General features: G+C 38.2%; 2 protein-coding genes across 2 annotated transcripts; one reads left to right on the top strand and one right to left on the bottom strand.

Annotated features, from left to right (window-relative positions):
- Positions 1–2,333: 2,333 nt before the first annotated feature.
- Positions 2,334–3,143, bottom strand: LOC143536950 (reticulon-like protein B13). Its single transcript, XM_077030823.1, has 3 exons — positions 2,934–3,143; positions 2,642–2,853; positions 2,334–2,539 (listed from the first exon to the last, which is right to left on the bottom strand). The coding sequence occupies exons 1-3, from the start codon at positions 3,098–3,100 to the stop codon at positions 2,349–2,351; spliced, it is 570 nt and encodes a 189-aa protein (XP_076886938.1). The 5' UTR covers positions 3,101–3,143; the 3' UTR covers positions 2,334–2,348.
- Positions 3,144–14,460: 11,317 nt separating this feature from the next.
- LOC143536954 (uncharacterized) lies at positions 14,461–15,638 on the top strand. Its single transcript, XM_077030824.1, has 3 exons — positions 14,461–14,674; positions 14,789–14,985; positions 15,342–15,638. The coding sequence occupies exons 1-3, from the start codon at positions 14,461–14,463 to the stop codon at positions 15,636–15,638; spliced, it is 708 nt and encodes a 235-aa protein (XP_076886939.1).
- Positions 15,639–25,624: the final 9,986 nt, after the last annotated feature.

Below are 25,624 nucleotides of genomic sequence, written 5' to 3'. Positions count from 1 at the left end.
GAGTCGAAGAATTCATCAGATTCATCGACAAGTGGCGGGAGAGCATTTAGAGGTCACGAACGCGGTTCGGGCCGTCGCCAATAACATGGTGGTGCGGCTCTGCTCCGTTTACGGCACCACGTAGACGGTCATATATCCTTCGGGATCGTACGCAAGCGAACACTCGTTTGATGAAGGACTACTTCAACGACACACCTACATTTAACGACGCTATGTTTCGACGTCGTTTTCGGATGTACAAGCGTTTATTTTGCGCATCGTTGGAGATATGGAACGGGAGTATGAGTATTTTCAACAAAAACCCGACACAAGAGGATATTTAGGATTCTCCGCCATCCAAAGTGTACTTCGGCTCTACGCATCCTCGCATACGGCAACACGACCGATATCAATGACGAGTATTTAAAGATGGCTGAGAAAACAACGAGAGATGCGTTGGAGAATTTTTGCATCGGTAAAATTTAAATTGTTTGTATTAACTATTGTTTTTAATATAAATATTGTTTAATAATTTATTTGTATAGGGATAATACAATTATACTCTCGTCGTTATCTGAGGATTCCTACTTCAAACGATCTGACTCGCATATATGATGTACACGAAAGCAAACATTCTTTTCCGGCATGATCGGGAGTATAGATTGCATGCATTGGGAGTTGGCCAACTGTCCACCCGCATGGCGAGGTCAATACACTCGTGGTGACCATGAAGTGTCAATGGTTAGTCTTCAAGCCATTTTTTCACACGACCTCTGGATTTGGTCAGCCTACTTCGGCTCAGTCGGGTCTAACAACGACATAAACGTTCTCAACGCGTCACCTGTGTTAGAGTATTACATTATCCGTAGCATACCGGTCTTACCGTTTTATGCCAACGATACCTTCTATCGTCACATATACTATTTGAGAGATGGGATATATCCAGAGTACACGATCATCGTCAAGACTTTTCAAGACCCTATCGAAGAAAAAAGAGATTATTTTAAGAAGAAGCAAGAGTCCGCGAGAAAGGATATCGAGAGGTGTTTCGAGGTTCTAAAAAAACGTTGGCATTATGTGAAAAACCCTAGTCGTGTATGGGCGTTGGAAAAAATGAGTGATGCCATGTATACGTGTATCATATTGCATAATATGATTTTAGAAGACGAGGGAAAAACAATATTTCAACACTATATACCAGGAAGCGTTCCAAAACAGTTCCCTGAACCAACCCAAGACCAACGAACGTATAACATTCATCAGCTCACATCAAGTGATATACATAACCAACTGAAGGCGGATTTGGTTTAACACGTGTGGAATAATCGTTTCGTTGAGGACGAAGATGAGGACGGAGACGAGGAAGATGACGAAGACGAGGACGGGACGAAAACGAAGATGAAGACGAATAGATTAGTTTTTTTATTTGTATTTTTATATGTATTTTGTTGTGGTGTGTTTTTTTATTATAATTTATTTTTATTATTTGTGTATTTTTTTAGTTTTATGTATTTTTTTGTATTTATTTTTTAATTTTAATACATTTTTATTTAATTATTAAAATAAATTGGTTTTTATCTAATTAATTTAATTATAAAAATAAAATAATAAAAAAGAAACCGTGGGCCTAACTTGTAGCCCTACACCATTACACCCCAAAAACAAATTCACACTCTTTGCTGACTGGGCGCCACGTGTCATAATTCGTTCCCAATTATAGTCCCTCCACTACACATAGCCTTAGGAGTCTAGCTAATCAATATTTCAGTTTTTAAATTTTTGTTTTTATTTTATCAAACTAATGACTAAAGCTACTGAAAGAACAGTCGTAATTTATAAAAAAATTGAAACCGAACCGGGTCCTAGTTCGATCTTTCAATTCAAAGAGGCCGGAAATTACATTAAATATTTGTAATTTTCTTACACGTCCCGTAGATGACCAGCTCAAATATATATTTAATGGTGTTAAAACCTAAAAGCGGAACCGGACGCCACGTTTAAGAAAAGAGAATTGAATATTCAGATCATTGTGGTCATTTTGTATTCAATTTTAAGTTTTCGTAGGCGTACAGCTTTCAGATCATTGTCATCATTCTGTGTTCTAATTTGAAGAGTTCGTAATATAACTTTTTAAAACACGTATTTTATATTCTTGAATTTGAAGAATTCATATTTATAAAAAGAAATGGCACTGGATCAAGAGGCAAATCATAAAATACAGTTTGTTCCATATCTGTCTTATTTGTTGCTATTTCACACAATATTTAACCAAATGCAATTACATGTAAACAAAAAACCAAACAAGACATTTACAACGTACACATTATTATAGAACATCTGCGTCCATCTTAATCTTACGCATGCATTGACTATTCAGCTTTCTTCTCCTTCACCTCCTTGCTTGGCTGCACGTTGACTTTAGTCCTTAGCGTCTGCAACACCTTCTCATCAATCATACTATAAAGCCTCTTACTCTGTACCTGTAACCTCTTTCCATGCTCCCTTATCTTGTAATCATACTTCACCCAAAATACAGGCACTATCATACCCGCCACCGTCCCTAACAACAATAATGACGAACGCGGACGCCACGATCATGCATATACATCAAACTAAAATGTTAATAATAATGCCTAGCTACTTAATTAGGAATCATACATACCTATGAAAACAAGAGTAAGCAGGTCCGATGAGTTGCCAATGATCGAAAGCAGCCACAAGCCAGCAACTGTTGCAGCGAAAACATACCACTCGCTTTGCGCACCGACTTTAAACACACGCCTTGTCGCGTCTTCTGATGTTTCGGTTACCCATCTCGCCATTTCGGTAGCCGTGCTCTCGGATATCCCTATTGCCGACATACTTGGTTCCTCTCTACATGCATCCATATATAACTAATTAAATTGTGAATAATATTATCCAAGTTAAAAATAGTGAAAAAACGGGTGGTTTACTTGTAAATGATCCTGTAAATGTTGGCCCATGTGAAAAGAGAGGAGAATAGGAAGATGGCGATCCAAGATGCGACCGTGATGAAATTGTAACCGTAGATTTCCATCACCACCCAGAGCAACGTTATGGTTGTCAATACTCCCACACTCATTGGCTTGTTCCTCCACATTATTACGTCTTTCGCTGAGTAAACGACGTCATCTGCATGCAAGGGGATATGTTTTGAAAACCCGACTGGAATGATCGATATTGACTAATTAAACCAAACTCAAGAACATGACCACGGCATAGTTATTTAAACCTAATTAGATGCTACACAAAATTTTAAATACTATATATATATGTTAAGCTGAAAATTTTATCCAATATTGGTTATGAAAAATATATTATATTGATTTTCTTTACATATATAATCAATGGGAGCCAGAAATATGTTCTGGCTGGTTCGGAAAATTTCGAGGGACAGACGACCGATTGTTTATTACTTAGAATTGGGTTTTCTACAAGTTCTATGTTAAAATTTCTACGGGTATGATGTCGAAATACACTAATACAAAATTTTGTACGGCTTCGGCCGAACTCGATTTCTTAAAGCTGTCTACGCCCCTGTGAATAATGTTTTATAAACTTACTAGAAAGAGTTGTGCGTATGTAGAAACAATGGTGTAGAAATCGCTAGAGCTAGTCGAGTGGTGGGGTAAGGACAATAAACTAATCCGGATTGGAATTTACATGTAAATTAATTTATTTCATAAATAAATATATACATACCAATATTATAAATAAACTTTTCAATTTTGACCTATTTTGATCAAATAACGATTAACAATGGCCCTAGTCGGGGTACCGCCTAATGATTTATCTGAGGCGGAATTTTTACAACCAAATCTTATAATCAACTTTACAAAGAAAATTTAACAAGAAAATAATTTAGAAGCCGGTCAGTCACCGGGTGTTGAACCGTGACACTCTCAAAACTTGGCACCCAAATTAATCTCGTAGGCCAGAAGGTTTTAGGTGGAGCTGCCAGTACGTTATTATAAGTTTATTAACACTGGAAATAAGTACCAAAGACATCTAAACATACCTGCAGACGAAGGAGGTTGAGGAATATGTGCTGTCTCGGACATTGTTGTTTATCGAAGATGATTGTATCAATAGACTTGTGAGTGTTACTATGATGTTTATTGTTTAAGCTGTAAACTTTTAATGATGTATTATTTTTTGAAGGAACCTGGAATGCACAGGTGTCATTCAATGATGTACACGTGGAGGACATGCAAACCAGAATATTTAGAGGTGCTTATGTGGCTAGTGTTTGAATTGAATTCCATCACGGACTGATGTTACCACTGGAGATGGCCAGATGGAAGAGAGAGAAGAGAAACCGTCCGTGATTTCAAAACGCTTCGGAGGTGTACGGCGTGGCCCACTTTAACAACCAAATACACACTCAGATCAATTTTCATCATCCAAATCCTTTTATCTTGGTTTATTAATATGTTGAAGTCAACATGAAAAGCATAAGTGGGTGGGTGAAAGAATGAAGAAGAAGATAGAACGAGATGCAGTGATAAGAAAGAAGAGAGAAGAAGGAGTTTGGTGGGTGAGTCATTATAAAGTAAAGACTAAGATTCAATGATAAAAATCAAATTGTTTTGGATTTATTATCAAATATATAAATAATCAAAAGAACAAAGAAAATAAATATATAATATTTCAATAAAAAATAATCATATTTTGTTACAATAATTAAATAGGAATAAAAGTTAACTAAACGAAATACAGATTTAATCAACTTTTTTATTAATTTTATAGACTCTTATAAATATAAAAATGAATATATAGATAACATTAATGAGAAAATATATAGTGATGTGGATGGTGAGGTGGTGTTTTGAAACAAGAACCATTTATTATCTACTGGAGAAGAAATGAGTGTTTTGAAGGTTGGTTTAAAATCTGATGTGACATGCTGAGTTGTTGGTTTGAAACAAAAACAATACTTTACTATTGTTCATGCTCTGAGTTTCATGTTTTGGATTCATTTCTTTAAAATCAATTCGACACGGTGACAAACGCTAATCGTGCATGGTGTGGATCGAACCAAACGGATAGTTAAAATACCCAAAAGATAAATGCAAAATAATTTAAAGTATTTTATGCTAATCCACTTTAGCAAATATGTTGATTTTATATACTTACTTTAATTAAAAGAACTAGTGCTTAATCACTATCCAATGTAAACACGCAACGGACGACTATAACATAAAAAACAATGCTTATGTGTTTTTTCAAAAGTTAAAAAGTAAACATTAATGTATTAAATATTGGATATTATCATCTTCAACAAAGTAGCTTATAAAAGATAGAAATCGGCTGAACATTTAATAGGGTTGGTAAAATTAGACGGCTAAAAGAAAAAAAAAAGACGACTAAGTGAAGCCTTAGCCTATACGCCGAGTTGGAGCTGCCTAAGAAGGAATATATGGAGCTGCCTAAGTGAATTGACACATATCCCGAAGCCGGCTAAGAGTCTAGGATGTCGGCTAAATAACCTGAGATGTAGGCTAAGTTTAGTCGCCCTTGACACGCGTTGCATTTTTATAGGCTAAAGGTGGGTCCCGTTTACTTTTCACAAAATTATATGTCCATAAAGTGGCGGCTAACGCTTAGCCGGCTTCACTGACGTGTCAGATGTAAGCTAAATTAGGCATGTCAATTTTAGTAAAATTTAGGTTAACCTTGTTTATTTTGGTAATTCGCTCCAAAAACAATGTTTATGTGTTTTTTCAAAATTTAAAAAGTAAACATGAATATATTAAATATTTGATATTATCGACTTAAAAAGTAAACATGAATATATTAAATATTTGATATTATCGACCTCCGATAAAGAAGAACTTTCACATATCTTCACCCTTATTTACTTCCTTTTCAAAATTCAGATAGCAAGTGATAAAGTAATAAAATTATAGTTAAGCAATATGCTTTCGTTTAAGCATTAGCATTTCTCCATATACTTTATTGTGGTTTTAACGACATGTCGTAACGGCATAAGAAAAAAAATTAAGCATCATATATTAAGCATTATAAATAATAAATAACCTAAATATATAAATATTAACAAAAGTTAATTTTGCATAAAAAAGACAAATGCAAGGGCATAGATTAAGACTATGAAAATTTTAAGGGGGCTAAAATGCAAAGTAAATAAAGCCTTGTTAGATATGTTGGGGTATAAGTTGTTAAAACATCAATCACGCAACTTAGAGTTGCCGGCTTCCTTTCGAACACCGCTAGATTTCTCACTTTCCAAATGCACCAAATCGCCGTCAAGCAAACCGCATGAAACGTTTTCGCCTTTTTTTTCGGTAGTAAAGAGTATTTATACAAATCCAATATATCACGGGTGGAAAATGCATAGATAGACGGAACCTTACACCAAGTAGCAATAATGCCCCAAACCGATTGCGCAAATTGGCAAGAAACAAACAAGGGCTCTGCCGACTCAATATCCTCTTCACAAATCGGACAAACCATCGACCCTACCACCACATCACGTCTAGCCAAGGCAAGTAACACCGGTATTCTTTCCATTTCCGCTCTCCAAGCTAGGTTCCCCACCTTTTTTGGTACAAAATTGTTCCATTTAATAATATAGTTTCCCCCCACATCCAAGTTCATTACAAAATTTTGTTTTAAGCTCCTAAGAGAGAATGTCCCACTATCATCCGAACCCATACAAGCTTATCCTCACCCTCGTATAAACAAACCTGTTGGCATGCAATTAATTGTTCACGAAGTTAATTTATTTCGACCGACCCGTATGGCGACCTAGCCCAACTCCATTGTCCGCACAATTCCCCGGAGTACATCAGCAACCGATCAGAAACTTTACACCATTTGTTGACTTCTAATTGAAACAGTAATGGAAACCGAGCATAAAACGCCGCTTCGCCAAAATAGTGTGTTATTACCACCTCTCACCTCCCTCTTTAGAACAGTACTTAAATCCACACCCATCTCAGTGATTTCACTTGAGATTTTTACTATATGTTTCCATGTATCCGCCAAAGACGTCTTCGCCGGAACGAATGACCACGAATTATCCACAAGCTCTCTTTCTCATTTTTGAACCTCCACCACCACTTCGCTAGCAAAGAAAGGTTAGTTTCGCGTAACTAGCACAAACCGAGACCACCTTTGTTCACTGGTGTAACCACTTTATGCCAAGCAACCCAATTAATTTTCGCCTCCTCCTTCGACCCACCCCCAAAAGAACACTCAGCAACCCAATTGCTTTTATTATATGGAGCCTGGAGAGATGCCGTCATAACTTTTTTTAGTAATAAATATCTATACTCTCTAATAAATCTCTAAAACCTCTAAAATCCTTCATTACCATTTATTGGTTAATTAATAAAATTAAATACCTTTTTTTAACAGCTAATTTTTCTCCTCATATCTCAAGTGAAACTAGAACCCACAACCATTTGGTTGTAAGACATACACCTTTGCCACTAGACCAAGTTAGTGGTTAATAACATTATTTTTTTTATTTTTTTTATATTTATTTTATTTTTTGCTTTTTAGAACGACGACTTTCTTGTACTTAGACTACCGCACAATCCAAATTTAGAGAGCCCCGATGGCCCCACTCTGACCGTACTATGTTATCTTAACCGGGGCCCCACTTGCTTCAGAGTTCCACTTGGGTGTTCCATCAGGAAACCATACCGCTAACTGCCAATTGACAGTCGTTGTGCCACCACAAGAGTAAAACTCTCTGGCGTAACACAGTGGGACGAAAACCGGGTGGGCTCAGGGTTCGAACTTACAACCTTTGCATAAATGAATCATCATCATCATCATCGTACTCAGTATATCCCACCAATAGCAAAGCTATGGTAGGGTCTGAGGAGGGTAAGATGTAGACAGCCTTACCTCTACCCTATAAGGATAGAGAGGCTGCTTTCGGTGAGACCCCCGGCTCGATAGTAGTTTTGCATCAAGCCTTGGACATAAGGCACATAGCACTCAATCATCGGGACACCGGCTGATCGGTGCATGTACCCTTGTCTTTCGGCTATCAACGCCACTACTTGATGCCTGATTAACCGTCCGTCACTTTTAACGTTATTTTCACGAGTTTAGTAAAATAACGTCAAAATTAGTGCAATTTCACTTTTGCCCACCCGAGGGTTCACACATATATACATCATATGTGAGGGATGGTTAATAAATTAATTACTAATATAAATGAGTGAAATAAATGAATAATTATCTAAATTGTGTTAAACACAAAAGTACAACGTTTGTCTTTTAATACGCATGACAAGTTTATTTATTTATTTATTTGTACTTCGCTTAATTATTAAACATGATTTTTTTATCAGTTTTCCGTATAATACACGGGTCTCAAGCTACTATTATCATAAATTCATCATTTAGTAGTAAAAGGACTTAAAATTTCTTCTGTTTCAGTACTTGTGTCAATGTGTGATGTGTCGTTAACGGTTACAAATTAAAAGAAGCAAGCGAGGCCGTCGGCCCACTTCAATCATTTTTTTGGGCCTAATAGGAATCAAACAACCCAATTAAAGTGGCAGACTTCAAAGTTCAAATTATATGCAATAGGCCTTAATGCCTCATTTGACCACACACAAACAAAGTGAATCCCACACAAAAAACGCATTCAAAATCCAAATAAAATGAATCTCAAATCAAAAGTCTATCCTTAATTTAATTGAATAGATGTATCTATGGAGAATTCACTTTGAAGCGATTGATTCTTGAAATATACATGTCGTGATATTTTATTTCACACTTGAGTTAATTTAAAAAAGACCTAAAGTTCGGGATTCACCCTTACTCAACCAAAGGGCCACCGCAGTACAAATCCCATATACGAGCCTTTTAACAATGGTTTTTAAGTTAGAGATAGATTGAGCCATTTTCAAGTATGATTGATATTGCATATTTTTAGACTGCGACATCTATTAAAATGTTACTATCACAATATAACCCAAACAATTTATCTAACTGTTAGGTTAGTCACCCCACCCATGCATATTTTCTAGAGGTTATGTGTTAAATCATCTACAATGGGCGTATATATAAACTTAACACGAGGGTCACTTTTCTTTTTCTATTAGAAAAAAAAGTGTGTGGCATTTTTAGCTATTAAGTCATCACTTTTCATTGAGTAAAATTTGAATCGATCCTATTTGTCAATTCGCTATCTTCATAACCACTCACTCCATTTGTAAAGCTATTTCATGTACCAGTGGCATATTTAGAACTTTTCGTCAGTGAGGGCAAAAATGGGTCATATTACGAGTCAAATCAAACGGGCCGGGTCAACAAATTACATTACATTGATTTATAGGAAAAAAATTACCACTCCGAGTAAAACGACAAGAGTTTTAAGTAAAGATACAAACAACCAAACCACGATAAATAAATCAAATGTTAGTTTAGTTTGCAAAAAGTCTATATGTGATAAAAATTGCTTAAAGTAGATACAAATTCTTTTATGTATCTTATAATACTAAAATGAGAATCATTAATGGGGCCTTAAGCTCAATGTGCATCCGATCATCAAGCTCACTAGTCTTCATTTATTCTTATGTGTGTTTACGTAAAGTTTACTACATAAGCTATAGAACAACAAAGGTTAACGGTTATTTTAACCGAGTCCAAAATGGTTAACAAATATGGACGGAAAGTTACATATAATTGTAACGAGGAGCGTATAGTCAACCGTGTGGGCGCTCTTCATTTGGTGTGCATGGTTTCATTCATTCATAACCTACAACCACCTCACATGGTGTCACATTATTAAGTTAACCTTTTTTTTCTTTTCTATTTTTTTAATAATTATTCTTCCAACTATCACTTCCTTTATTTAAGAAGATGCCACAACTATACTCATTTATGGAGCCCACTTTCTCACATTTCTTTTCTTTTTTATTACCTTTTGTTTTTTTAGACTTAATATACACAATGCACCTTAATTGACTAAAAATGTATAAACCAAAAATTTGGATCCATTTGTTCAAAGTATAATCATAAACTATTATATGATTTCTAACCTTTTGAAACATCAAATTTTTGCGGATAAAGTATATATTTTAAACTATGTTTTAGAACGGTAATTAAAAGTACACCATTTATTTTTTCTGATCAAGGATTTATATTTTTAAAATAGGCTTACTTCGTACTTACATATGTGTAGGTTCTGTACATGAAAAACTGAAAACAATCAAATTACTTGTTTTGTATGATTTGTTTTTTTTTAAGTCTGTATCATTGTGCAAATAAGAACAAAGACATATTACTTATACTTATGTATGATATATAGAAGTGAGTGACAATACCAATTTCAATATTTACATACTATGTACACTATGAAGAATATAGAATGTTAAATATGTAATTATTTTATTTGTTTAATATCTCTTATGTAAGGGATGACGGGGTGGAGCGTGGTGATGTGCCATCACGCGTGATGGCCTCAAGCATACCGCCGCCGGTGTCCCCATCTAGCGTGATGGGGGGTTTGTGCGTGATGGCCATCACGCTAGATAGTTTGTATTGTTGTTGATTAAAATTTAAAATACAAGTTATGCCCATCACACTCACAAAAACCTATATATATGTATATATATATATATGTATATTAAAACCCATCATACTACCACCACCCCCACTAAATTCCATCACTAGTGATGGAATGTGATGGGATGAGGTGGCACACCGTCATTGGGTGTGGTGGGTGATGGAAATGAAACCACCCCCTGCCCCTAAAAATACACTATTCTTTTAGTGAAATTATATTATTCAAAATAAAGTCTTTCTAAGAATTCCTAGCATTCGAATTATAAAGTGAAATATGTTTACTTTCTTTGTCTCGAAACTAATATGAAACCTTGTATTTTATATTGGTCATAATAAAATGTTTTCAGGCATGGATGGCATCTTTTAACACCGAAGTTATGTTATGAAAATCTTCTGGATAAGGGAAAAGAAAGGTAGGCCCCGATTCGGAAATTTACTTGCAAGAAACTTCTTGATTGTTTATCGTATATTACACACCTCACCCCTCTTGATTGTTTATTGTCCCTAAGGCCCTAAATACTTGGCATCATTTCTTATCCAAAAACAATACGATACTCCATTCTTATCAATACTATATATAATGCATCAATGAAGGGTAAATTAAGACGCTTAGATTAATGGATTTACAACCAAATATGCATGAGGTACAACATTAATAAGGGGCACAAATGTCATTATAACATCAAATCTCACGTGTAATTGCAATGTCTTCAAAATAATTACAAGTTTCATCGCTTAAAATTACACAATTGGTCCATGATCTTTTACATATATATTATTTTATTTTCATTTTTAACCCAACTACCCCCACGGTTTTTAAACGGTCATAACTTTTTCGTACGTTAATATTTTTTAAAATAAATGATATCATAAAAACGAGCATTTTATTATCTTTAATTTGATTATCATATTGCTATAGTTTTCGAAGTAAAAAAAATTATGCAAAAATGTGTCTGGTTTGCTTTTGATAGTTTTTTAATTAAATAATGAGTCCACTTTACATGTTTTTTTTGTCGTAAAAAACCAAAACTAAACTGTTTCTAAATAAAACTAAAACGAACCATTACCAACGATTAGGTTCTGATTTAGTTTGTACTTTGATAAAAAAATTGAGTTTAAAAATTTAAAACAAAAATTATTAATCTGCATATATATTCACTTCAAACTAATCATCAACTAATACGTTATTAAGAGAATCATACTATGAACAAATATAACTTTGGTCAAATAAATAATAACCTTATTAGAATAAATAGAATGCGAAATCATAACAAGAACAAAGATTATAAAAAACCATTCTGGAAATTTGATTAAATTAAAGTTGTAATAGACGAGTTTGCTCGTATTAAACAAAACTTTGGTTAACTATATTTTAACTATGTCTAATATATATTATATCTCATACTAAATAAGTAAATAATTAGCATTTCAATATGTACGGTCAGCTCCGGTTTCAACCGTGAAACCAAACTGGTGAACCGTCTCGTAGTTTCAAACAAAATAATGAACACCCAAAAATTTGTTACATGATTATCAAAGTACGTGTTTCCAGTTTTCCTCTGCATCGCGCGAGCACTCTTCTAGTGATTCAAAATATACGTGTCAAAACTCTATTCTTTTGACAATGTACTAAGAAACGGGCAAATTTGTGAGATGCACGATTTGCATTGTTTTACAAACCCACAAATATTCTTTATTGTCATTATAACATAACTACATTTTTTAAGACCGAAGTAGCTAGATATATGAAAAATACTGAAACAAATTAGGATGTGTGAAATAAACATTCTATAAAACTATTATGATATTTGTCACATGGGTGCCTTAGGGGTTCAGTGGGGACCTCCTTGACGTGGGGGTTCCACAGACCCATCAATTTATAAGTGTTAAATGATAGTTAATTCTTGTGAGAATCCTGCACGTCAAATATTTTTATCACTCTTCTTAATTAGCTTTAAGAGAATCATCATTTTTATTGATCACTCTTCTTAGTTCTAAGTTCTATGTTGATTATTAGGAAACTGAAAATACTAGACCATATTATTTACAATGTGCTAAAAATTGGTATGACAAGCTAATTACAAAAGGGAGTAGTGTTACATATACAAACACCATAAAAATGAACACGCCCTAAAAAGTTAAAATGATCAGAGTGAGAATTAATAATAAATATAATTACACAAACACAAAGATGCATATATCTGTGTTAAATGTTAACAACCCACGTTAGTCAACTAATTGGTCTTTATCTGAGAGTTCTCTTTTACTGTCTTAACTCTAAGACTATGGGTAGTGGCTCGCGAAGGACGGGGTGGGTCCAGGTGGCCAGTGATGTGGCTCGCGAACACCGCTACACCGCTCAGGTGAGCCGGGGCGCGGTTAGGCGGCATGGCTGTGGCCGCGGCGCGTAAAAGAGGGAGAGAGAGGAGTGTGTGTATGTTTTGAGAGAGAGAGGAGTGTGTGTATGTTGGGTTTTTGAGAGAGAGAGTAGGTCCGGTGGTGTGATCTGTGGTGGTGGTGGTGGTCCGGTGGTCGGTGAAGGTGAAGAAGCCATGTGGTGGTGTGAACGATCCGAGGAAGAAGCTCCGGATCGTGGTGGTGGTCCGGTGATAGGTGAAGAAGCCATGTGGTGAAGGTGAAGAAGAATATTAATATTTATATTAAAATTAATATTTAAAATAAATAAATAACTGGATCAAGCCCCGGATCACCTGACCACTACACCCTTCGGGGCTTGGTTGAGGGGCTTGATCCAGTGTCATATCATCGCCTACGTGTCGGGTTTTGCTTGGCTCACCTGGGGCTCAACCAAGCCCCATTACCCTTAGCCTAAAATAGGTTAGGTCGCATGTAAATCTTATTTTTTTTCTAGATCGTTGAGATGGCATATAATTAGTTTTCGTAAGACACTTGGTAGGGTTAATGCTAATACTTCTCCCTAATTAACTTGGTTAATATAACTACAACTTTACAAATGAGTGATTATCTAATTACAAAAATGCTAACAACTTACTTTCTCTTTTATCATTTGAGACCTTGAACTATCTATAATTAACTAAGAACTCACGTATGGAATCGTCCTCTATATATATGCTCTCATATTGACGTAAACTTAATGTTGGAAGTTTTAAGTGTGAATGAAGGAATTGGTAAAGGTTTGTCCCACATCGGTTTGGGAACAAAATGATGAATGGTTTATAAGGTGGAGCCCTTACACCCATTTGAATTATTTGTGACATGTTTTACCATAAGTTCTACGCGCGCGCAGGGGGGTGCAAATTTGGGTTTCTGGACTAGAAATCCATCGAACTCGTGCGTGCCCGCACGAATGCAAGTCCGAAAACCCGAACCATGGCATTCTTAAACGAAAATCACTTCATCTTCTTCCTACTGCAACAATACTATTTCGTTTTCAGGCAAGTGATCGAGTCCGGCAGAACCGATTCTGTTTCGAAACTGAGTACCCTGGGAACAGACTGAGAATCTGACGGAGTACCCTGGGAACAGAGTCCGGCAGAACCGATTCTGTTTCGAAACGGAGTATCCTTGGAACATACCGAGAATCTGACGGAGTACCCTGGGAACAAACCGAGAATCTGTTTAAGGGAATTGTGTTAAACACAAGCCCGGTTACTGTGTTGATTGTTTCGTTTATTTTAATTTGATTTTCTGGAACTTATAATACAAGTTTTCCAACAAACTTAAATAGATTACTTATTATTATTCTTGTATTTCGTTTCATAATGGAATCCCAACCCATGAGCGATGCTGTTTCTGCCATCGTGACTACCGTTGTTGCTGTCACAACCGATTTGGTTGCTCCACTGCCGAGAGAAGTTCACCGGTGTGAATTTCAAACAGTGGCAACAAAAGATGTTCTTTTATTTGACCACTTTGAACCTCGCGATGTTCTTGACTGAAACCGTTCCTCATGTTGATGAAGGGGCAACGGATGCGCTATCGGTGAGCGCGGTTCACGCTTGGAATCATTCGGATTTCTTGTGCCGGAACTATGTCTTGAATGGCATGGTTGATGCACTTTATAATGTGTATTGTAAGGCCAAGACTGCCAAAGAATTATGGGAGCCATTGGACCGCAAATACAAAACTGAAGATTCCGGTACTAAGAAATTCGTGGTGGCTAAATTCTTGGACTTTAAAATGATAGACTCAAAAACTGTTATGAGTCAAGTCTAAGATTTGCAAGTTATTCTTCATGATATTCATGCGGAAGGGATGTCACTTAGTGAGACATTCCAAGTTGCTTGTATTATTGAAAAGCTACCACCAAGTTGGGTCGATTTTAAGAACTATCTCAAGCATAAGCGAAAGGAGATGACCATTGAAGATCTTGTTGTTCGTCTTCGTATTGAAGAAGATAATAAACTTGCTCTAAAAAGAATTGACGGTCCCGGAACAACAAAGGCCAATGTTGTTGAACATGGCCAATCTTCAAAGGGTAAAAATGGTGGAAAGAAAATCATGGGAAAGGCTTCAACCTTGGTCCGAAGGGGGGAGTTGGGAAGAAAAAGAAATTCCAAGGAACTTGTTACAATTGTGGAAAGCAAGGCCATAGGGCCAATGAATGCAAGCTTCCAAAGAAAGAAAATGTTCGACAAGTTAACATGGTTCGTGAGGTTGAGAACCTTGTTGCGATGGTCACGGACCTCTCGATTATGGTCACCGAAGTTAACTTGGTTGGACAAAATAACAAAGATTGGTAGGTCGATACGGGGGCTACCCGTCATGTGTGCTTTGACAAAAGTCTCTTTTGAACTTTCAAAGAGGTGACTAATGGAGAAAAAATGTTTATGGGAAACTCCGCTACGGACGAAGTCAAAGGTGAGGGGAATGTGGTTTTGAAGATGACTTCGGGAAAGAAACTTACTTTGTCAAATGTGTTGTATGCTCCCGAAATTCGTAAGAATCTTGTGTGGGGGTGGCAGTTGAACAAGTTTGGGTTCAAAATGGTGATTGAGTGTGATAAGGTCGTGTTGATCAAAAATGGTGTGTATGTTGGTAAGGGCTATGCCCTTAATGGTATGTTCAAGTTGAATGTAACCGTGTTTAACAATATGAATTAGAATGCTACTAGTTCTGCTTATATGCTTGAGTCTTCTAATGTTTGGCATAGTAGACTAGGTCATGTTAATTTTAATTCCATTCGAAGTTTGATTAAACTTAAATGCATACCAACATTCGATATCGACTCAAATAATAAATGTGAAACTTGCGTCGAAGCAAAACAAACGAGATCGTCATTCAAAAAGATTGAACGATTTACCGAACCCCTCGAGATGATTCACACCGATGTGTGTAATCTAAAAGCAATTCCTACTCGTGGTGGGAACAAGTACTTCATAACGTTCATTGATGATAGTACAAGATATTGCTATGTTTACTTACTTAAGAGTAAGGACGAGGCTATTGATAAGTTTATCTTATTTAAGCCGAAGTTAAGAATCAACTAAATCAAAAAATTAAAAGAGTAAGGAGTGACCGAGGAGGTGAATATGTTTCACCTTTTATTGACTTGTGTGAAAGAAGGAATCATACATGAAGTCACGCCTCCTTACTGTCACACCCCGACCAAAGGCGGATTATACATCGGGGCGCCACATTTTGTTTCATTACCCGTGACACTATTGGGTGTCAATATTTATTAATACACATTTATCGCGCGCGCAGCGCAACACAAGATAACATAAATCAACAAAAATCATTATATAATAAAGCAAAGTATTCGATCAACATAAACTTGTCTTGATACATTTTAATCTAGGTCCAAAATAAAAGAAGACTTCCTACGTGTCCACAAGCTCCAAAACAGCTACTGCAAACCTGAACATGTGTTAAAATAAACGTCAAACACTTGCGTGTTGGTGAGAAATCAAGTTTAATGCAATACAGTAAAACTGCGCGCAACACGTGTATGTCTAGAGTTTAGCAAGGGTGTAATCAGATTGTGATCAAGCCTAAGATAGATCATAGCTCATAGTTCAATCCGTGCTCCCAATTGAGCACAAAAACGAGAAAACATACTGTGCAAGTGTAAACAAAGAAAACCGTAAACGATTGGTCTCCCGTGTTCATCCAATGGATCCATGAAAACTTCGGAATAGGCCGAACAAAGCGGTTAATGATACACACATACAAATAACAGCCAAGTAAACATCCTCAACACATGGGACACTGCGCGACTAAAGTTCATAAACAGTTTAAGACTCTAAGTATGTATAAACACATGAACATCCCAAAACATTAAAAATAAAAAGGGATTAGGTACGAGATAACTCACATGATAAACGGTGCGATGAAGATAAATAAAGCAAGAACCAAACAAGCAAGTTAACCTATAAGTAAAGATTATCGGTTTAACGATTGGTTTTAGTGTCTAGATTATAACTAACCATAGGTAATATGCATCGAGTTACTTAAACAAATTATAAACATTTACTAACCGAGATCTGGGCAGAAAAGAAGAGAGAAAAACAGAGGCAAGGAGAGCTGGAGTTATGTTGACGGCTACGCTGCGAAGGTCTTCAGCAGGGAGAAGGAGAAGAGATTAAGTGTCTGTGTGTGAAATGTTAAAGAAAAGGCTGGGTATAAATAGGCAAACCCTAGGGAACACAATCCTGGAAAAAGGGGAAGATATCACACCAAATCTAAGCAAAAGATATGGCAGCAGGAAAAGGGGGAAAAAGCTGTCAGGTTACTGTTCACAGCACATGGGATATGTCAGGCAAACACTGTTCAAGGTAAGGAAAAGAAGATCTCAAAAGATATTGTCAGTCACCTTTTTCTGTCAACCAATAGGATTGATGCGCATGCTGCGCCGAAAGCAACTTTTCAGACAAAGCAAGTTAGGTCAACAGCACAAAAGATAGGATATCACCAAAGGTAAACGGCTGGATAAATCAAGATAAAAGACACAAGACTTAGCGCGAGAAAGCTGAGTGCGTGAGCGCGAAGGCACACACAGAAGGCTGTCACAGACAAACCTTAGCGCGTTGCGGGAAGAACCACAAATCCTTAGCGCGTCGCGGAACGAACTGAAATCCTTAGCGCGTCGCGGAACGAACATAAATCCTTAGCGCGTCGCGGGAAGAACATAAATCCTTAGCGCGTCGCGGGAAGAATTACAATTCTTAGCGCGCTGCGAGAACTACAAATTCACAGCGTGTCGCGGGAGGATCTATAATCCTTAGCGCGTCGCGCGGAGAAGTATCATTCTTAGCGCGCCGCGGGAAGAACTATAGTTCCTAGCGCGTAGCGCAGGAACAGTCAATCTTCACGCAGGCTTCCTTGTAAGGAGTTAGCGCGTGGAGCTGCGCAGACATCCTTAGGCGGGAAGAGCCAAAGGACAAGCAAGGAGTTAAGAGAAAAAGGGGTTCAAGGCTCAAGGGTTAAACAAAAAGGGGGGGGGGGTTGGCAAGAGAAAAGGAGGCGGGACGGCGGAAAGAAAAGAGAAGAAGAGGAAGGAGAGGCGGAAGGAACATTTTAAAAATATATATATACATAAAGATTTATTAAAGGTTAGATTTATAAAGATTATAATTAATTTTTAAATCATAAAAAGAATCGGATCAGAAAACGGGTATCTGGGTCGGGTCGGGTCGGATTCGGGCAGATGTTACAGTCTCCCCTACTTTAAGAAATTTCGTCCCGAAATTTATCTCCAAGTAGGATGCGCAAAGAAAAGGTACGGGGATAAGGTCGATCAAAATCGTTTTCATTAAGATTAAGCGTGCAAACCATGATTTTATTAAAATAGTTTCGCCATTAGCCAATTCAACAAGAAGTTTTCCTTAAGCAAAATGCGCGGTCGCGCGAGCTTCTGCTCAAACGCGCGAGAAATAAAACTATCGGCACCAGTAACAAAAAGTATAGATGCGTAAAGCCCGTAAAAAAAAAATGTACCATTAACGTCATTAATCGCTTGCGCTTGGTGCGCGGTTATATGTTTGTTAGCGCGTTACTTGGTTCAAAATTTGGTTCACCGGATTTGCTTGAGTAATCTGGACTCGTAGCCTCGGGCACGCGTTCCGGAAATGACTGGGATCACCGCAGTTAAAGCACGATCTTGGTTGGGGATTCTGGTATGTTGGTTGTGGGTTCTGCGGGTAGGTTGGTGGTGTTTGCACAATTGGGTTGGCGGGAGGGACTCTACAGTACTCAGCAGAGTGACCAGCGCGGCCACATTGGTTACATTGCCTACACGAGGCTTGAGTTGGGTGATGAAATTTACAGGTTGGGCAGAAGGGCTGATTTCCTGTGTAGGGTTTCTTAGTTGGCGGGGCAGGAAGTGCAGGATTAGTTAAGGCATAGTTATGGACTACAGGGGGAGTTGGGTAGGTAGACAATGGGTTAGGCGCGTATACTGGAGGTTGGTAAAGGGGTTGCTGGACGAGTGGGTTAGTAAGCGCGTCAGCTTGATGATTGGTTTTGCGCCTTCGTTTATGGTTTGAGGGTTCTGGCTTGGTTTCTGATGGTTCTGGGTCAGTCTGGGTGGGTTTGGTCTTTTCAGTTCCCCGCAGGAACAGGGTTCCTGCTCTGACATGGTTGTCGCTGAGCACAGCGGCCAACTCGATGGCGTCAGAGAGGGTTACTGGGTTTCTCGCCCATACCGAATCTTGAATTTCCATGGGAAGACCCCCAAGAAATTTTTCGATGGCTCGGCGGGAAGGGGTAACAAGGTGAGGGGCAAGCAAACTTAGTTCGTGGAAGCGCGTCGCGTACTCGCGCGCTTCGCCACTGTACTGCTTCAAGTTCCAGAATTCCTCTTCGAGGCGCTTGACTTCGTTGGGAGGGCAGAATTCTCGCGTCAGAAGTTCCTTGAATTCCTCCCAGAGCATGCTAGAAGCAACCTCTGCGCCACGCGCATGAGTTACTCCGTTCCACCAAGTAAGCGCTCTAGATTCCAGGACACTTGAGGCGTATAAGGTTCGCTGGTTTGGAGGGCAATGGGTATGGAGAAAAGTGTTTTCAATTTTCTCGAGCCACTGGAGCATTACGGTGGCTCCTTCGAGACCTGTGAACTTTGGAGGTTTACCCGCATGAAAGGATTTAATATTGTAACCAGAGTGGTTGATATTGTTTTGGTTTAAGGCTTGGGCTATCGCGGCGGCCATTTCCTGGGAACGTTGCTGCCTACGTCTGCGCGCGGCTTCTCTCCTTTGATGACGAGCTGATAGTGGAGGCATTCTATAAAAGTTCTAGTTTTAGTTAATATCATGTTATGAGAAACCGTTTTAGCGCAAAGTATAACCTTGTTAAAGCTTGTTTCGCGAAGTTAGTTGCTAACAAAAGTTAAGGTAAAGTAAATGACTTTATATGCAGACTTAATAAAGGTAACAAGTTCGAATCGAGAATCGACAATTCATGTATCATCATGACCTTCCGAATTCTCAATTAAAAAAAAAAAAAAAAAAAAAAATATACGAGCAAACGGGTATTGGAGATTGACGATTCATGTATCACCATGACTTTTCAATCCTCAATATAAAATATACAAGTAAATAAGCATTGGAGATTGACAATTCATGTATCACCATGACTTTTCAATCTTCAACTTAAAAATATAAAGTAAATGGGAATTGAAAGTCAACTATTCATGTATCACCATGACTTCTCGGATTTTCAATTCCAACAAACGATCATAAATAAAAATCGAAAGATCGCGGAATAAAACATAAAATCATATACTGCGCAAGCACGAGCATATTCATAAATAACGAGTAATTAACAATAAGCGCGCAAACATGAGATTTCTCTCATGCGCGAGAGGGGACTTAAGTTTTCTAGGTCGTTACGTTTAACCACCTATCCTAAAGTCAACGAGCTCTGATACCAATCTGTCACACCCCGACCAAAGGCGGATTATACATCGGGGCGCCACATTTTGTTTCATTACCCGTGACACTATTGGGTGTCAATATTTATTAATACACATTTATCGCGCGCGCAGCGCAACACAAGATAACATAAATCAACAAAAATCATTATATAATAAAGCAAAGTATTCGATCAACATAAACTTGTCTTGATACATTTTAATCTAGGTCCAAAATAAAAGAAGACTTCCTACGTGTCCACAAGCTCCAAAACAGCTACTGCAAACCTGAACATGTGTTAAAATAAACGTCAAACACTTGCGTGTTGGTGAGAAATCAAGTTTAATGCAATACAGTAAAACTGCGCGCAACACGTGTATGTCTAGAGTTTAGCAAGGGTGTAATCAGATTGTGATCAAGCCTAAGATAGATCATAGCTCATAGTTCAATCCGTGCTCCCAATTGAGCACAAAAACGAGAAAACATACTGTGCAAGTGTAAACAAAGAAAACCGTAAACGATTGGTCTCCCGTGTTCATCCAATGGATCCATGAAAACTTCGGAATAGGCCGAACAAAGCGGTTAATGATACACACATACAAATAACAGCCAAGTAAACATCCTCAACACATGGGACACTGCGCGACTAAAGTTCATAAACAGTTTAAGACTCTAAGTATGTATAAACACATGAACATCCCAAAACATTAAAAATAAAAAGGGATTAGGTACGAGATAACTCACATGATAAACGGTGCGATGAAGATAAATAAAGCAAGAACCAAACAAGCAAGTTAACCTATAAGTAAAGATTATCGGTTTAACGATTGGTTTTAGTGTCTAGATTATAACTAACCATAGGTAATATGCATCGAGTTACTTAAACAAATTATAAACATTTACTAACCGAGATCTGGGCAGAAAAGAAGAGAGAAAAACAGAGGCAAGGAGAGCTGGAGTTATGTTGACGGCTACGCTGCGAAGGTCTTCAGCAGGGAGAAGGAGAAGAGATTAAGTGTCTGTGTGTGAAATGTTAAAGAAAAGGCTGGGTATAAATAGGCAAACCCTAGGGAACACAATCCTGGAAAAAGGGGAAGATATCACACCAAATCTAAGCAAAAGATATGGCAGCAGGAAAAGGGGGAAAAAGCTGTCAGGTTACTGTTCACAGCACATGGGATATGTCAGGCAAACACTGTTCAAGGTAAGGAAAAGAAGATCTCAAAAGATATTGTCAGTCACCTTTTTCTGTCAACCAATAGGATTGATGCGCATGCTGCGCCGAAAGCAACTTTTCAGACAAAGCAAGTTAGGTCAACAGCACAAAAGATACGATATCACCAAAGGTAAACGGCTGGATAAATCAAGATAAAAGACACAAGACTTAGCGCGAGAAAGCTGAGTGCGTGAGCGCGAAGGCACACACAGAAGGCTGTCACAGACAAACCTTAGCGCGTTGCGGGAAGAACCACAAATCCTTAGCGCGTCGCGGAACGAACTGAAATCCTTAGCGCGTCGCGGAACGAACATAAATCCTTAGCGCGTCGCGGGAAGAACATAAATCCTTAGCGCGTCGCGGGAAGAATTACAATTCTTAGCGCGCTGCGAGAACTACAAATTCACAGCGTGTCGCGGGAGGATCTATAATCCTTAGCGCGTCGCGCGGAGAAGTATCATTCTTAGCGCGCCGCGGGAAGAACTATAGTTCCTAGCGCGTAGCGCAGGAACAGTCAATCTTCACGCAGGCTTCCTTGTAAGGAGTTAGCGCGTGGAGCTGCGCAGACATCCTTAGGCGGGAAGAGCCAAAGGACAAGCAAGGAGTTAAGAGAAAAAGGGGTTCAAGGCTCAAGGGTTAAACAAAAAGGGGGGGGGGGGTTGGCAAGAGAAAAGGAGGCGGGACGGCGGAAAGAAAAGAGAAGAAGAGGAAGGAGAGGCGGAAGGAACATTTTAAAAATATATATATACATAAAGATTTATTAAAGGTTAGATTTATAAAGATTATAATTAATTTTTAAATCATAAAAAGAATCGGATCAGAAAACGGGTATCTGGGTCGGGTCGGGTCGGATTCGGGCAGATGTTACACTTACTCCCCTCAATCAAATGGCATAGCGGAACGTAAGAACCGAACCTTGAAAGAAATGATGAATGCCATGATGATAACATCTGGGGTAAGCCCAGACATGTGGGTGGAAGCAATCTTATCGGCTAATTATGTCTTAAACATGATACCGAATAAGAAGAAAGATCTAACTCCATATGAGTTGTGGACGAGAATTAAACCACCATATAAATACTTGAGAGTGTGGGGGTGCCTAGCCAAGGTAGTGGTGACTCCACCAAAACTCCTACTAATAGGACCCAAAACCGTGGACTGTGTATTTATAGGATATACCCTTCCCGGTGGTGCATATCGATTTCTGGTGCATGATTCCAAAAATCCCGGAATAAACAATGGCACCATAATAGAAGCAAATGATGCATCATGGTTTGAATATATGTTCCCATGTTTGGATAAAGAAAAACCGAGCTATTCTAGACCGGTTGAGGAAAGTATTCAAAACGAGAATACTGGAGATGAACCTAGGGAACAATCTGAGACAGAGGAGGTTGAAATTAGAAAAAGTAAACGGCAAAGGACTGAAAAATCCTTCGGCCCTGATTTCCTTACCTACATTGTAGAAGAGGAACCTCAAACATATCAACAAGCGGTGAATTCCGCTGAAGGACCTCAGTGGAGGGAGGCCATCAAATGTGAGATAGATTCTATCTTACAAAATCATACTTGGGAACTAGTGGATCTTCCTCAAGGGTGTAAACCACTATGATATCGATGGATCTTCAAGAAGAAGATGAAACCTGATGGCACCATCGATAAGTATAAGGCAAGGTTGGTGATCAAAGGATATAAACAACGAGAAGGTTTAGATTACTTTGATACATATTCGTCGGTTACACGAATAACATCTATAAGGTTTGTGCTTGCCATTGCCGCCATTAGAAACTTGGAAGTTCACCAAATGGATGTAAAAACAGCTTTCTTGAATGGAAATCTAGAGGAAGAGATTTACATGGAACAACCCGAAGGCTTCATAGCCGTTGGGCAAGAAAATAAAGTATGTAAACTTGTGAAATCCTTGTATGGATTGAAACACGCTCCTAAACAATGGCACCAAAAGTTTGATCATGTCATGCTTGATGCTGGGTTCAAAATCAATGAATGTGACAAATGTGTATACGTGAAAGACACATCCGATGGATATGTCATTTTGTGTTTATACGTAGATGATATGCTCATTGCTAGAAGTGATGACAAAATCATAACGTCCACAAAGAACATGCTAAAAGCAAGATTTGACATGAAGGATATGGGTTTTGCGGATGTGATTTTGGGAGTTAAAATCACACGAAACCCAAGATGGACTTGTTTTAAGTCAATCCCATTACGTGAGCAAAATTCTTGAGAAGTTTAATGCAAATGACTCTAATGTAGCTAGAACTCCAATTGACACGAGTCAACATCTAGCTAAGAATAGAGGTGAACCCGTTAACCAGTTGGAATACTCAAGAATCATTGGCAGTTTGATGTATCTTATGAGTTGCACTAAACCCGACTTAGCATATGCTGTGAGCAAGCTAAGTAGATACACAAGCAACCCAAGTTCAAGTCATTGGAACTGTGTGATTCGGTTTCTTCGGTACCTAAGATACACTAGAGAATACGGGTTACATTATAATAGATATCCTGCAGTTGTCGAAGGACATTGTGATGTAAATTGGATATCTGACACGAATGATTCCAGAGCAACAAATGGGTATGTATTCACACTTGGAGGTGATGCTATATTGTGGAAATCGTCTAAACAAACGGTTATAGCTAAATCCACGATGGAATCAGAATTCATCGCCCTTGATAAAGCGGGCGAAGAGGCAGAATGGTTACGTCAATTTGTTGAGGATATACCAAGATGGCCTAAGCTGGCATCGGCCATCTGTATACATTATGATAGCCAATCGGCAATTGGCAGAGCTCATAGCACAATGTATAATGGTAAGAATAGACATATTAGACGTAGACATAATACGGTACGACAACTAATATCTACTGGAATTATCACTGTTGACTATGTGAAGTCAAAGGATAATATTGCGGATCCGCTAACAAAAGGCTTAAGTAGAGAGTTAGTTCAGAAGTCGTCCATGGGAATGGGACTGAAGACCTTGAAAAATTAAAGTTCATGCGAAGGAAACCTAACTCAACAGACTGGAGATCCCAAGAGTTGAGTTCAATAGGAAAACCTACTTGTATGAATTAGTGCGGTCACTGTGGGGGGATAACCCTACAATTTTAAGAGGGAGTTTACCACATGGCATGGTAACCTTCCTAGTCCATTCCTAAAAGTGACAAGTTTGAGGCTAAGCATATGACTTTTAATAATTCGACCAAGGTAGTCATACATGGTGAATCACCTATGTGAGAGAGAAGTGGGGTCGCTTCGAAGGGTGTTGTTGGGCACAATACTTAATAGCTCTTGCAGAACCAGGCGCATGTTCATGACCATAACGAACATAACTATGAGGACTTGACTTTGTCAGGGAGAGTCTTGTGTGAAGTATATTGTCGTCTACACAAACGGCAGACGAGTTCAAAGACATCACTGTCTACTCAGAGCCAGTGGGCTAAGTATGCTTCATAAGCAAAGGTTCAAAGGATAACACCTACCTATTGTATGCAAGATCCAACTGTTGAAATCTAATCGGAATAATGTTGTTGTTTCGACTTCCATTCATGTGGGGGATTGTTGGAAGTTTTAAGTGTGAATGAAGGAATTAGTAAAGGTTTGTCCCACATCGGTTTGGGAACAAAATAATGAATGATTTATAAGGTGGAGCCCTTACACCCATTTGAATTATTTGTGACATGTTTTACCATAAGTTCTACGGGCGCGCAGGGGGGGGGTGCAAATTTGGGTTTCTGGACTAGAAATCCATCGAACTCGTGCGTGCCCGCACGTCCCGCGGATACGAATGCAACTCCCGAGCCCGCGTCAGACGATTTTTTGAATTCGTTTTTGAAATTCAAATTATGTTGGTCTAGTCAATACCATTAATAATCATAATGATTATGATTATTATGTTTCAGTTTCAATTCTTTGTGATAATGGTCATTAGATGAGTATTATTATTATTATTTAATATTCTTTAATGGTCATAACTAAGAGTTGATTATATGGTTA

This window comes from Bidens hawaiensis, unplaced genomic scaffold (assembly GCF_021521415.1).
Source record: "Bidens hawaiensis isolate Kalapana, Puna unplaced genomic scaffold, B.hawaiensis_p1.1 tig00011073_1, whole genome shotgun sequence".
Taxonomy (NCBI): Eukaryota; Viridiplantae; Streptophyta; class Magnoliopsida; order Asterales; family Asteraceae; genus Bidens; species Bidens hawaiensis.
This window is presented reverse-complemented; position numbering and strand designations above follow the sequence as displayed.

Bases quoted from the DNA above. Each gene is read 5' to 3' on its own strand.
- LOC143536950 (XM_077030823.1), bottom strand. From the start codon at position 3,100: ATGTGGAGGAACAAGCCAATGAGTGTGGGAGTATTGACAACCATAACG. The intron at 2,854-2,933 runs GTAAACCACCCG...GGATGCATGTAG, and splicing joins ATTTACAGGATCATTTACAA to AGAGGAACCAAGTATGTCGG. The intron at 2,540-2,641 runs GTATGTATGATT...TATTGTTGTTAG, and splicing joins GCTTACTCTTGTTTTCATAG to GGACGGTGGCGGGTATGATA.
- LOC143536954 (XM_077030824.1), top strand. From the start codon at position 14,461: ATGTTCTTGACTGAAACCGTTCCTCATGTTGATGAAGGGGCAACGGAT. The intron at 14,675-14,788 runs GTACTAAGAAAT...TTCATGCGGAAG, and splicing joins ATACAAAACTGAAGATTCCG to GGATGTCACTTAGTGAGACA. The intron at 14,986-15,341 runs GTTGTTGAACAT...ACTTTCAAAGAG, and splicing joins CCGGAACAACAAAGGCCAAT to GTGACTAATGGAGAAAAAAT.